The sequence below is a fragment of the Rosa chinensis genome, chromosome 4 (assembly GCF_002994745.2).
Source record: "Rosa chinensis cultivar Old Blush chromosome 4, RchiOBHm-V2, whole genome shotgun sequence".
Lineage (NCBI taxonomy): Eukaryota > Viridiplantae > Streptophyta > Magnoliopsida > Rosales > Rosaceae > Rosa > Rosa chinensis.
Window position 1 is genome coordinate 3,567,155 of NC_037091.1, and position 14,856 is coordinate 3,582,010.

Here is a 14,856-nt window from a genome sequence, read left to right on the forward strand (position 1 = left end):
GTGAATCGCAACCACGAAATGTACTTACGTTTAGGCAACTTTGTCTCTAAACTGAAGGCTTCTATTGACTACAGTGTCTTTTTTTAGTCCCTTTTGTTGATCCCCTTTTAATTTAAGTATATAAACTAAGGTACCCTATTCGGTGGCAGCTGCTATTGATATTAGAAACTTTGATAAGATCTCAAAGGTAGGACGTGATCTAATTCATCTTTTGTTTTGGATGAACAGCTTAGGACAACTTGAAGGTTCATTCAAACAGTACATAATCATTACAATGTTACCCTGCTAATGACCCACAAAAGTTTCTGAAAAAAAAATGGAACTGAGAATCGAAAGACAATATTTATATTCTTGTGAAGAAAAAACCACAAAGAATCATGAAAATCAAACCAGGAATGTTGAAGAAACATTGGTTTTTGGGAGCCATTAACAATACAAAAAATAGCAAATGGTCTTGGCAACCAATCCATGATAGGAACAGTAGTAAGTGAAATCTGCTAGCAAAATCCATGACAACCTAATATCAAAAACAGCATAATCAATCTATTGTGGCCGCGGCAAACGGGATACATGAACTTATCTTTATGTAGGTTGCTAGTTTATGTAGTGGAGCCCAAGTCGCTTCCTCCAGTTTTGTTTTTACAAAAAGTGGTTTGGAACTTCAGTTGGTTTTCTCCTTGTTGATAATCTCCATTGATGATGTTGGTGGTTCAGTGTTAGCTTCCCTATCATTGTTACGGATGGCAATGGGGCGGGTTGGGGATGGGGATCACAATACCATCCCCATCCCCGGGGTCATTCTCTACCCCCATCCCCGCCCCAATCCCCAATAAAATTATATTGGGGATTCCCCATCCCCATCCCCACTGGGGACTAAACCTCCAAACCCGCCCCAAATCCCCAATAAGAATTTAATAAATAAAATATTTTTTTTCTCATATTGCCTTTTTTAAAATCAAAATCTACAACCAATAAATTTAAAACATGATTAAATTCATAAATCATAATTCATTGAGTGCAAAAGTCAAAACACCATTAAAGTAAAAGTGTAGCCATTAAAGTAAAGTAGTAAATGTATATATTTATGATTTATATTATAAAAAATAAATTAAAATATATATAGTTAAATATATGTATATATTATTGGGGCGGGTTTGGGGATGGGGATCACAATACCATCCCCGCCCCATCCCCAATCTTAGATAGCGGGGATTGGGGATCCCCATCCCCATTCCCCATTTGTCCCCGAATTCTCCCCCCATCAGGGGCGGGTATCCAATGGAGCTCCGCCCCTCTGGGGATTTTTGCCATCCCTAATCATTGTTAAAAAAGAAAACATAGTTAGTGGTTATTTTAATTTTTTTTTTATTTTACATTTGAGCTCTCAAGATAAATGAAGCTGAATGAAGAAAGATTTTATAGAGGTTTACCTGCAAGTTTTTTTTGTCTGAGTCAGTGCCAAACAACTGTCTTCTGCCTTTGTCGAGGACTTTCTTTTTTGTCAGGAAGAGAATGGGCTGGTGTAGAAGTGGTTGGCTCATTTCCTATCTGTAGTGCATTTGCAACCAAATGAACTTGTAACTTTCCACTCAGTCATTTCGAGTTTAGTCGTCGTCTTTTGTCATCTGTGCACAAAATTTTTCATGGTGAGAACTTTATTCTGCAATGTTTTGCAGCCAAGATAACCTTTTGTTTCATAGCTGTTCAAAAGTAAAAAAAAAAAAATGAAGATTATGACAGAGAATAACATTCTGGACAGAAACAATTGAATTGAATTTGTTTTGGTTAAGAAAACAGACAAATAGGAAGACTTTTCAGTCATGTGAATCATAAACATTGAAAAATTGGTTAATCCATGTATAAAGATGAAAGTGAATATCCAAATAAACGAACTGATTATAGGTAACTGAGACTGAAATCTAATAATCTAGTACTCATTAAGGTGAATAATTTAGTAATTTGCTACAGGTTCCACAAATCATTTCTCAATACTGATACAATATGATTTCTAAAAGAAAATTAACCCGGCTTTTATTCATATGCTCCATTTTCATATTATATTTGTCATATGAGATCGAAACCTCACCAAGCCTTTCCTATGTCAATTTCATATAGCCACAGATCAGTCTTGGATTTCAAATAACAATGAAGATAAAATCAATGACAAATCATGTTAAGGCTTGACAATCGACAAATCAGTGCACCAAATAGCTCAAATTGGTGAATAACTACAACATTTTGACATCATAAGTGTAACCGATAGACTAAAGCTTTGCAAAATTTTTCACACACTCACTCAATTGACTGTTCTTAATTCAAAGAACTTCTATAACTCTCCAAAAGCAGAAAGAACACATTTTCAATGCAACCCAACAATACCCAGTTGTTTCTTTTGTCTAGCTTCCTCTAGAGTAAGACAAATGCAATGAAAAGCTGTTCGTCAATGAAGAACATGGTAATACTACACTTGCCTCAACCTAGCAATTCCCCAACTGCTGACTCTGTGGGTGATGGTAATACTACACTTGCCTCAACCTAGCAATTCCACAACTGCTGACTCTGTGGATCACCCACATCCGCTTTCAGTTCCAGAGACTTCAGCTTCATACGGGCTCAATATCTGTGATGGGAACATTCCTTGCTTGCCAATGTTTGGCTCTGCTACAAAGGTACAAAAGTCATACTCAGACATTAATTTTTCATTTTATATGAATGTTATGTATATGAGAGATTAGCCAAACCCAAATCAGATTGCAAATCAGCTAATGAATCTACTTAAGAGTCATCTTGATTAGAAGAGGGGAATATTGTTTGGAACATGTACAATCGTTTCATTTGTTGGAATTGATTTACACTGATTTTGAAGAATTTTTTTGGAAAAAAACTCAAGTTGTTACCTCTCAAGAAAGCTCATCCCTGAGCTTATCCATGCAAGGAAGATTTGAGCTTCAGCACGAAGCACCAGACCTCTCACCCTTCTTCTCATCTTCTCCTGTTCTCTTTTCTTCATTCACAACAAAAATTTCAGGCTCTACCTTCTCTTTCTCACTCTCTGTCCATCGAAATACTCAAATTTCAGTAAAAAAGAACAATGAAAGAAATAAGTGAGCATTAAAATTTCAAAATAGGGAAGAAATCAAGAAAACCCAAAATGGTCTGTACCTTCTTCTGTAGTTTCTTCATTATCAAGGTCAAGAGCAGCCACTCGGATTGAAATACCCACAATGGTATGTACCTTCACTGAATTCTCTGCTTTCTGAAACACCCACAAAATCTTGAATCAAACAAAAGAAAGACTATAATTTCAATGTTTCCAATTAGATCAATTCAACAATTAATACCTTCTTGATGAATTGGTGGGTGGGTATCTATGAATTAATGAAAACATGGACCACTCAATCACTTTGATTTCAAAACAATACACTGCTAATCATGCAAGTACTGCAAAATAGCTAGGCTTAAAACCTTGAATATGGAACAAATGATTAAATTCAATTGAATCACACTGAAATTTAAAACATTTAGCCCAAGAAACCATAGACGAAATTAACATAAGCAATACAAACATCCAGTAGATAAACACAAATGATATATCTTCTTAGTTTAAGAGTTAAGTAAATAAAGAACAAAATTCAAATATAGGCAACAGTAAGAGAAACAAATGAAGAAAGGAAAGTATTTATAAGCTGGAGAGAACCAGCATAAAAAGTTAAGCATACGAAATAGGTAAGAATAGAGGATGGTTCAGTTGAGAAAATAATTTTACATGCAATTTTCTACTGGAAGAAAATAGAAACAGAGCAACTGATGTTATTGTTAAAGAAGGTCATACCTTCTGCGAAAGAAACTGGATCTCCAAGGCTTGTCAGAGCAATTCAACCTTAGAACACTGCAAAACTGTAAGATCTCAATCAAACTTACTGATTCCCATACCAGAATCGAAAAAATATTTGGGGTACATAAATGAGCTTGTGTATAGATAATCAGAGTAAAATTTTGGAGAAAAAATATGTCAAGACTAAACCTTGTTCTTGCAGCAGTCACATGCTCTTCTGTTGTGCTTTATGCTAGTTGATTCAACATTTTGTAGCAAAAGGATGCCGTTGATCTAAAATTTGAAATCATTAATTGAATGTCATAATTAAAGCATGCAGATACAGAAAATTAGAAGTGGCTGAGTGAGTGAAGAAGACCCGAGTACTTTTTAATGGCTCGTCGGAATATGACTGTATGACAGGGAAGGTGAGGCAGCGCTGGGACCGCATGCAGAGTTTAGACTACCCCTTTCCATTTGAAACCTAAAAAACCTAGAAAGCAAAAGGTAACCCCAAAGTTCTAAACTTTCCTACCCGTTCCAGCCATTTCAATTCAAAATCTGAAAACCCCATAAAACCCAGAAACCATACACTTAAAAGATCCAAACTTAACATCGGGACTACCTTTTGAATGCTATAGAACTTTATTGGTTTATAGGCTATATTGCCATCTAAACCAAAAAGTGTATTTGCTTGATCTAACTTTCAGAATCTATTGAACATCATTTACAGTTTTTTGTTCTTTTTTCTTCTTGTTTTTTTTTTGGCTTTTGCTTTGGCTTACAGAGATATTGCATTGAGGTTACTTAATGGCATAGATATTATCTCTGACTTGTTCGACTTGGTGTGTTCATGAACATATTTTAATTCGATCTGTAATTCTGTATACAACCCTGGAATGATGTACTCTATAGAATAAGGAAAGCAGATATGATGGAAAAGGCTTGCAGATAAAATCCCAACATTCTATATGACCATGCACCAAATCCTTGCTAACACAGGGTTTTAAATGCTCCATTTAACTCAACCTAAATAAAAGGAACAAATGTAGTTTTATTTATACTTTCAATTTACCTTTTGACATATATATAGGCTTAATATTCCTTCACCATAAGTTGTTAATCAGCAGTGTTTTAGTAATAATGCTGAACAACCTACAGGTTCTTATTCCATGTAATAAACTAACAATTATGAAACAGAAATAACATGCACTATACAATCTGAAACATCAGAAAGTAATTGTACTACAGGACTGTTTAAATTTTAAGATATTAGAAAGATCAAGTGTGCTTATTATGGCCTGCGGAACTGAATTGGAGCATGCTTTCTGAGGACTTACCATCAAATAACAAATTCATGACAGTAACATGTGTAGCTACTTCATCTGTAGCTACGTTAGCATTGATTTATATGGATTTCTTCTGGGGTTTGAGTCACCCATGAGAGATAATGATGAAACTCACCAGTCCAACCATGGCTGGCATTGGAGTCACTCGATCTCCAATGCCTGTTCCAACAGTAATGTTAGACGATCCAAATGTTCCTATTGCTGAGGCCTGCATATTAATGAAGCAGACACACATTGTGAATACCACCAAAGAAAGCTAATGAATCTGAAGATAAGCCAAAATGAAACTTTACCTTCACAACAGCCACAGAAGCAGCTCTGGAAGTATCCACTGTTCTCAGCAACCTAATTCCATATGAATTTGCCAGAATTTTAATACCATTGTCATTTGTTGAGACAGCTAACAGTATTCCTTCTTTGTTAAATCTAATAGGAGGAGAAGCCTGCAGAATTTTAAGACCATGATGATTAGTTGGAAAGAACGATTTCATTAAAAAATAAATAAATAAATAAACATTACGTAATGCCTACCGGCAGTCCACCATCTGCATCTGTACTCGTCAAAAGGTTAACATTGTCCATGTCCCAGAATTTATCGATGAACTCATCACCAGTAGCCAAGAATCAATTCTTGGTGGTATCAAACTGCACAACCCCAACAGTAAGCTTCCCAAGACCACGATAGGTACGCTTTACAGCTCCTTCACTTTCATTCCATTCCATCAAGTATGGATCCCCTTGTTTATCTATCCCACATGAGAATTGCCTGTGATGTACAGAGATTAGACGTCCATCAGAATTTTATACATAAGAGAACCAAACATGGCATCACTAATGGAAGAAAAGACTTTGTAAAGCAATCAGACGTTATGCCTAGCTTTTAGCTTAGATATTACCCGAGTATCTACCTTTTAGCTTAGTTTCAACAGAACTAAGTATGGTATGGTAAAAGGATGAGTTAATGATAGAGATCTTAGTTGATAACAATCAAAATGTAGTTCACACAATATAACACCTATATTCATGTATTGACTTTACTGAAAAGTTTTTCATTGACCTATATACTATATAACAAATACTGTAGTTTTGGTTTGCTGCCTTTATTTTACAGTGCCAAAAAGGTTTGGTTTCTGTATATATTCAGAAGTCACAACAGACACTACAGAATGAAATCAAGTTCGATATATAAAAAATTGAATTAAATGATCTTTAATTAACAAAAGAAGGAAAGAAGAAAGATATTTGTGTTGATAAATTGGAAAAATTTTAAAAAATTAATCAGTATGAAGATCATGATACAAACAAACAAATAAAAAAAATATATATATATAAATTTAAAAATATATATATATATATATATATATAACAAACACTTAAAACACTTGCACACAAACAAATATATAAAAAAAATTCTATATATATATATATATGTATATAACACAATAAATGCATTCATTTCTCTTATCAGTCGTGCATTAAGCATTGTGTGAAAAACACGCACCAAAAGGGTATGATCACGCCATTGTAATTTGGAAGCATTCCTTAACTGAGAAACAAACCATAAACAAAATCCCAATAAAAACCTTTTCAATGCTTGTGGAATCTGAAGCAGATTTGATTCCCATCAGGACAAACCAGGGTACAACAGCACATCAAATCGACTCCAACCAAATCCTACATAATATGTACAGAAAATCCTAATATTCTAATGTCCAACAACATCACAGATACTCACAATCCAAATAAATAAGATAGATACCCTACATTTCTAATATTTGAACTTAAAATTCATTGACAGCAAATCACAACTGTGAATATAAACTCTAACTCTAAAAACGTCTGTCAAGAACCCTTTAAAATTAGTCTACAAATAATAATATGAAAAGAGTCATTTTTTGTCAAATATGCATTGCTAAATCTTGGTAAACAGATAAACTACTTCTTATATTGAAAAAATGCGGCAAGAGAGTAGTACCCACTTTCAGGTTCTATGCATAAAGAAAACTAAGATTATTGGCCCATGATTGATAAAATATTACAGGCATCTGCTTCAAGAAAGACTTTTGCTGCAAAAACCATATCACAAATGAAGTCCCTTGAACACATAATGCAAACATATAAACTATCTACCAAACAAAGTTCAAATCTTTTCACAACAAAAGCTTAAAAGCTACACAAAAATGCTCATAAAGTCATTCTACACAATCAAGAACAAACTAATCAAATGCGTACAAAAATCAAAATCATCCCAAAAAAAAAAAAATTGCTGAGAGAAGTAGAGCTAACCTCCCTCAAACAATTTTGCTGAAAGAAATACAGTTGTTCAATCAAAATCATCCAAAAAAAAAATTGCTGAGAGAAATAGAGCTGACCTCCCTCAAACAATTTTGCTAAAAGAAATAGAGTTAACTAATCAAATGCGTACAGAAATTTTGCTGGCTGGTTTGAAATGGATCAGGAGACTTCTCAGACAGTTTGATCAAGTAAGTGAATAATTTTCTCAGTCACTTCTGTGCCTTCATTTTCCCTTCCTACCCTTATATCATTGAGGTACATATATGCAGTTGTAGTTATTCTGCATATCAAAAACTACATGCATGCCAAACTGAATAAAGCAGAAATAGAACAATTGAGACAGGCATAGAAAACAAACTCAGGAGAAAGAGATCATTCAACAAATGAAGTTCAGATTTATAGGAATTTAATAATTACTTTACACAGGAGAAAGAGATCATTTAACAAATGAAGTTCAGATTATTACCTTGATTAAATCACTATAAATCGGAGTCAAAAGTGATAATTAAATTACTATAAATCTGAACTTCTTTTGTTGAATGATCTCTTTCTCCTGAGTTTGTTTTCTATGCCAAGCTAATCAGGAATCAAAATATTGTTGTCTACCTTTTGCAGAAAAAAAAAAACTGAAAGTGGCCCGTCCTCCTTTTTCTATTTGATTGCTTGGACTTTGATGGAGACTGTAAATCATAGAAGAAGAATTTCAATGAAATCAGTTTGGGTATATGACGAATAGATGACTAATATCAATTTGAAAGAACTGAAGTGTCACCGAGTTGTCACTGTTCTTGTTCTTGATCTTGATCACCGACTCTGAGGTCAGTTAATAGTGAACCTTGATTTGGATGGAGGCTTCCCGAAGAGTATAGATCAGCTTTGTTGTTTATCTATATTTTGTGTTTCTAAACCCCACGACATCTTCAACTCCGCAAAGACACATATGCCTAGCCAACATCTTGCCAAACACCAAGAACAACCTGACATTGTGGAAGAAAAAGCAGGACAAAAAGGTCCTTTCCCACCCCTGACGAAGAATCGAAATAGTAACCTCAACTCACCACTTGAACTCAGTTTTCATACGCCCTCTCCCCAAAAACCCCCCACAGCACTTTTCTGACTCCCCAAAAACACCTGCAGCAATTTTGTGATTCCAACTCAAAGCCAGGAACAGTCGCGTCATTTCCCAACGCGTATGAACAATTGAAAATAGTAACCCCTAACTCACGTTTAGTATATGTATAATATGGTTGGAGGGTATGTATATAGTTCATACCTTTATTAGTTCCCAGTTATTGAGTGTTGTCATGTGAGAGCACTCACATGTATATACTATTGATGTAACTAGCTTTAGGAAAAGTGTGGGGATAGGAGAACGTGTGCAGCTGCACCTCTCCCTAGGTGAGTAGCATTAGGAGGAGTATGGGATTGACATGACCTTGTCTGGAATATGTTGTCTGCTGCATGCTTGTCTGGAGAAAGTGTGCTGCACCTCTCTCTATATATATGTGTAATCTTTATACATTGAAATATAGAAAAACCTTCTTTATTCATTTCCACATGGTATCAGAGCAGGACCAATTTCCTGTCTGACTCTTTCTTCTGTATTGTGTCTAAAAAATGTCCAGAGGAGATAGCTCCATTTCTTCTTCCTCTACACCAAAAAGTTATGAGAGTGATTCAAACCCAAATCAACGTTTGTGTTCAGTTTTACTCAATGAGTTCAACTATATATCTTGGTCAAGAGCGATCACTCTTGCTCTTGGTGGAAGATCCAAGCTTGGCTACATCAATGGTGACATTCAAATCCCACCACCTCTATCCGCTGATTATGAAGCATGGCTCAGCAAAGATCAGCTAGTCATGTCATGGCTCCTAAATTCTATGGAGCCATCTGTTGCTGTGATCTTTAACTATTCTGAGTCTTCTCAGCATATATGGAAATCTGTGAAAGAAATGTATGGCAACCAAAATAATTGTGCCAGAGTTTTTCAACTTCAAAGAGACATCACCAATCTCAAGCAAGGAGCAACCTCTTTTGTTCATCATCTTGGAAGCATGAAAAACATGTGGAATGAGGTAAATATCTATAGGCCTCACACCACAGATGCAGCTATTCTACAAAAAAGGGCCGAAGAAGATAAAGTGTTCCAGCTCCTAGCCAGTTTAGGACCTGAGTATGAAGATCTTCGCAGCCACATACTCATGACTCCTGAACTACCAACTTTGACCAGCATCTGCTCTACCATTCAACGTGAAGAGACTCGGAGAAAAGTCATGAATGAAGACTTAAAGACATCTGTTTCTGAAGCTAGAGCTTTTGCAAGTGATCATAAGCCAGCTGAGAAGAAACCTTACAGAGGTAAACGCCCTGATCTTCACTGTACTTACTGTGATCATCCTGGACATCTCAGAGACAGGTGCTGGATACTACATCCAGAACTCAAACCCAAGTTTGATAAGCAAGCCAGAGATACCAGGTTCTTTCCAAAAAATCATGGTCACAAGGCAAATCATGTGGCTTCTGCTACTGAGGGATTACTAAACTTCACTGCAAATCCAGCTGCACTGATAAATGAATTTGCAGCCTACATCAAATTGAAGCAAGGAAATGAAAAAGAGGCTGTTACTGAAGACTCAACAGCTTTACTTGGAAAATTCGCTGGTTTTCTAGCAGAGGCAGATGGAATAACTCAACATGATGTGTCAGGTATCTTAAAAGCTTTCTCTACAGCTTTACATGCAAGTAGTATGAATGATTTTTGGATAATAGATTCGGGTGCCACTGATCACATGACAAACCAAAACTCTAAGCTTCAAAACTTTGAAAAATTGTCAACTCCTTCTCATGTCTCTGTTGCTAATGGTAGAGGTGTGCCAGTTTTAGGAAAAGGGGAAATAAACATTCTTTCAGAAACCATAAAATCCATAGCCTTATATGTACCATCCTTTCCTTTTAAACTAATGTCAGTTGGAAGGATTACCAATTCTCTAGGATGCACTGCCATTTTTTATCCTGACAAGGTTATTTTCCAGGATCTAGCCACCAAGGAGCAGATTGGTGAAGGTTTTTTACCTTAATGGACTATACTACCTCTCAAAGGATTTTAGAGTTCCCAAAGTCTCCCAAGTTAATCTTAGTCTAGCTCAAGAACATCAGCTATGGCACCAGCGTTTGGCTCATCCCTTAGAACATGTTTTGTCTTCTGTATTTCCAAATCTATGTAAAGAATCTTTTCAATGTGAAATATGCCATCTAGCTAAGTCTACTAGACTTCCTTTTGGTTCATCTGTATCTCGAGCTAGGAAACCTTTTGAAATTGTACACTCTGATATCTGGGGGCCAGCTCCTCTAGATTCCTTTGATGGTTATAAGTACTTTGTTACCTTTGTTGATGATTTTTCTCGTGTCACTTGGTTATATCTTCTGAAGCTTAAGAGTGATTTTGTGTCTGTCTTCAAAGATTTCTATAATCTTGTCACAACTATGTTCTCAACTAAAATCCACACTGTTACGTCCCGAACCTAGAATTTACGATTTACTTTCGTGTTGGACGGTAATTGTTAAATATTTTCAAGTTTGAACCTTTTTGGATGTTTTAGTGGCCCTAAAAGTTGACTTTTTGTTCGGGTCAAAATTTGAGAAAATGTTCTTCACGAAAGTTGTAGGGGACGTTAAACCGAGCGCGTGCATATGTGGTTCGTAAAAATCGGACTTCGTATGCAAGAGTTATGGCCGAAATTGTAAAGTTACTGTTCATGGTAACTTTTGATAAAAATGGAAAGTTACCCGGGTAGGTTTCCATTTCCGGAAACCACCCCAGGCCTTTCTCTCTCCTCTCCCCCGATCTCTCTTCCTCCGGTTCGACCCATTTCCTTCCTCCTCCGATTGCCGGCGATTCCGGCCACCTCAGGGCGTGCCACCGGTCACCAGAGGAGCGCCTCCTCCCTCCGAGCACCCCAGCAGCCTTGGTTTTCCACGATTTAGCCGGAAAACCACGGATCGAAGCAAAACCTCCTCCGGCTGCAGTTTTGGACTTTTGACGATTTCCGGCGATTCCGGCCACCTCCGGTCCCCATCTTTCTGTCGAAGGTTTGGTTTTCAATACTGATTATTTCCCCTATGGCCTTGTTTCATAATTTGAAGTGTAGAGGCCGGATTGAATTAGGGTTCTTGATTTTTCTGGGTTTGTGTTCTTGGATAGATTTCGACTGTTTCTAGATGTTATTTGTAAATGTTGTAGTTATGAAGTGGAATCAGTGTGTTGAGTAGGTGTTGTACCTGAAATTTGGTGGCCGGAGGTGGAGGTTGGCCACCGGCGCGTGAAACCCACGCACCGCCACTGTAGGTGGCGCGTGAGACAGGGTTTTGGCCGGGAATTTTGACTGTTGAGCATGTTTTGGGTCAATTTTACGCATAGTTAATTAATCGAAGCTTGGAAATCGATTTGGAAGTGATTTGAATATAAATTTTGATGGTTGATCAAGAAAATTGGTGAAATTATTAAACGAATTATGAGGAATCCATCCATCGGATTTCCTCGGTTTGGCCTTTGAGCCTATATATTAAGGAGATAATATTATTGAAGAAGATTGGGAGAAATTGGGCAATGAAAGTGATATTAGGGTTGATTTTAATTAATCCAATTTGGTTTTCCAACCCGAAATTAAAATTACGAACGTTATATTGTACAGGACGTGAGGAGGATTTTCTCGAGGAGGGTTTGAATCGACGGCAAGCTTAGCCGTACTTTGTGAGTGGACTTTTGTTTTCAAACAAGTGATGCATGCATTTATTTATTAAAGCTTGATTTATTTTATTAACGTATTTTTACCGAGCATATAAAGATAATTGTGAATTATCTTATGGAATTACTTTTAAATATTGTTCCTCATGAAGTATTTATGATTTATATCGGTTGAGAATTTGGTTATAAAGTTGTTATGCTCGGATTCGAAATTATATTTGAGACTTTATTTTTAAATGGAGTTTGATTGAAATAAATCACTATGATTATTTATTGATTATGATTTTGGCATTGGGAATGCCTCATTGATGATTTATTTATTTCTTTAGCGTGTGGGACACGCTGTTAATTTATACGGCTTTTTACGAAAATCAGAGTACGGTTGGGAATCGTACCCGTATGTTCTTTATACGTGGGACTTGGGGAAGCTTTAAGGATTTAACGGTTTTTAAACCGCCATACCTAGGGTCGTTATTTATATATTATATTACTGGCTAGCCTATTATTACTCCTCCCTACTTACTATGTGTTCGTAGGTGAGTAGAGGAGAGCATGGGATGCTCAAGAGTGTGGGACACTCCGACCCGAGCCAATAAGGCTCCCTTCTTTCGTATGGTGAAAGTCCTTCCCCATCTTTTATTATGATTTGACTAGCGGGGCTAGTCCGATTTATTTTATCCAGCGGGGCTGGAATGGTTCGCACGAGTTTTGAGTTTAAAGAAATACGTTTTATAAACGTTGCATGCATCGAGACTTTATATTGTAAACTTGTGGGAAAGTATAAATTTATCTTCATTTATACTTATTTATTTTGTCCACTCACTCTAACGTTTTTATGTACTTTCCCCCTGGGCCCTTTGGTTTAAATTGCCCAGATCACAGTGTTGCGGACCGGCATAGGAGCGGAGGCTAGTACCACCTTTATCATCCATTCTCAGTAGGTTATTGATTAACCTACTTATTGTATTATATTCCGAGTCTATTCCTTAGATTGGTCTGAATACTTGTTGAGAGTGGATTTATACTTTTGTATAATTATGTGTATAAGAGTGGTTTATTTTGGGAGATTGTTGAACGATTGAGTTGCTGGGTTGTATTTGTTTAAGATGTTAAGATTGTGGAGTTTGATGTTTATACTTGGAAAATTATGGAATGTTGCTAGGAAGCAGGGTGGCTTCAAGCATAGCATTTAGAGTATTTGAGGAGTGTTTTCAGCAGGTTTAGGGTTGCCCATTTTTAGGGGAGGTTCTGTCGAATTTTCTCGAAAAGTGGGTCCCACAGGTCCACCTAGGAGTTAGGAAATAATTCCGGGGTGGGTCCTGACAGTTGGTATCAGAGCATTAGGTTTCCCGTTTCCTGTCATTTATACTACTTTATACAATTGAGGACATCTAGTATCTTCCGAGTGATGGCCCGACCGCGGCGGATCCCCATCGTATGCTCTTCGATGCTAGTGTGTTCTTCAAGTGTATAAGGTAGTTGTCCTAGTATCTTCATTGTGAGTCATATAATTCTTTCTTAATCTTAGGTGCTATGCCTCCTAGATGCCGGACTCGTGAGGAAACCCCTCCCATTCCAGGAGATGAGCATACTCCTGGAGGAATAGCGGAAGCGTTGGGATGTATTGTGCAGCAGTTGACTGCAGCGCTTCCAGGCTCCAGAACTGACTTTACCATGGAGCGAGCGAAGAGGCATGGAGCTTATAGCTTCTCTCATGCTCCTGAGGCTATGGATGCCCAGAATTGGTTGAATAAAATGGAAAGAGTCTTCACTCAAATCCATTGCCCTGAGGATCGAAAAGTGGGCTTAGCGGTGGATTTTCTGGATGGTGTGGCTTTTGATTGGTGGTCTTATATGAGCAGGGATTTAGAGATTGATGGCCCAATCACTTGGGAACAGTTCAAAGAGCACTTTAGTGAGAGATATTATGGCACAGCTATCCGGGATAGGATGAAATATGAGTTCTTGCATCTACAGAAAGGGGAAATGACCGTGACAGAGTTTGAACAGCGGTTCACCCAGCTAGCCCAGTTTGTGCCTGATATGGTTAGCACTGAGAGGAAGCGGATTTATAGGTTTGTTGATGCTTTGAGTGTGGACAGCAGGGCCACTTTAGGAGGGATTGCCCTCTATTGACTCAGAGAGCTGCATTTACTCCTTATCAGACCGCGGGTCAGTCTTATGCCGGAACGTCTACTAGTGGTACCGTGGCTTCTACTAGCGGTACCCATCATAGTTCAGCAGCTCGTGGCAGCCCGCAGCGGGGTAGGAGTCAGAGAGGACGTCCTACCACTCAGGCTCGATTGCATGCCATGACACAGCAGGAGGGCCACGACTCACCAGATGTTATCATTGGTACGTTGTCTGTTTTTGGTCAGCCTGCTTATACTTTAATTGATCCTGGTGCTTCGCATTCTTTTATGTCGAGTAGATTTGCATGTTTCGCGAATGTACCATCATCGCTCCTTATGGGTGAATGGAATGTGTTATTACCTGCTGGAGCATCACTTAAGATAGAATGAGTTTTTAGAGGTTGTGATGTTTTGATTGAGGGTGTTAGTTTGGAGGTTGATTTAATTCCATTAGATCTTGTTGAATTTGATGTAATCTTGGGGATGGAGTTCTTGGCGACTCATCGGGCCAATATTGATTG

General features: G+C 37.4%; 1 protein-coding gene across 7 annotated transcripts; it reads right to left on the reverse strand.

The window, feature by feature from the left end:
• Positions 1-323: 323 nt before the first annotated feature.
• LOC112201075 (topless-related protein 4) lies at positions 324-7,229 on the reverse strand. Of its 7 annotated transcripts, none has more exons than XR_005810320.1 (10): positions 5,457-5,512; positions 5,155-5,371; positions 4,025-4,108; positions 3,833-3,889; positions 3,342-3,441; positions 3,163-3,256; positions 2,898-3,052; positions 2,536-2,658; positions 1,431-1,625; positions 324-725 (listed from the first exon to the last, which is right to left on the reverse strand). XR_005810320.1 is itself a non-coding variant. In XM_040519079.1 (9 exons), exons 2-7 carry the CDS (start codon positions 5,743-5,745, stop codon positions 3,238-3,240), a joined length of 480 nt encoding a protein of 159 aa, XP_040375013.1. In that variant the 5' UTR covers positions 5,746-5,929; positions 6,665-7,229; the 3' UTR covers positions 2,524-2,661; positions 2,898-3,052; positions 3,163-3,237. The 7 variants fall into 7 exon arrangements, 3 of the variants coding, with proteins under 3 accessions (XP_040375013.1, XP_040375012.1, XP_040375014.1); XR_005810319.1 differs by having other exon boundaries at positions 3,833-3,897; XR_005810322.1 differs by lacking the exon at positions 4,025-4,108.
• Between the last annotated feature and the right edge of the window lie 7,627 nt (positions 7,230-14,856).

Coding starts and splice junctions, on each gene's coding strand:
- LOC112201075 (XM_040519079.1), bottom strand. CDS start 5,745: ATGGACAATGTTAACCTTTTGACGAGTACAGATGCAGATGGTGGACTG. Junction 3,898..4,024: donor GTGACTGCTGCAAGAACAAG/GTTTAGTCTTGA, acceptor GAGATCTTACAG/TTTTGCAGTGTTCTAAGGTT. Junction 3,275..3,832: donor TCCAGTTTCTTTCGCAGAAG/GTATGACCTTCT, acceptor GTTTGATTCAAG/ATTTTGTGGGTGTTTCAGAA.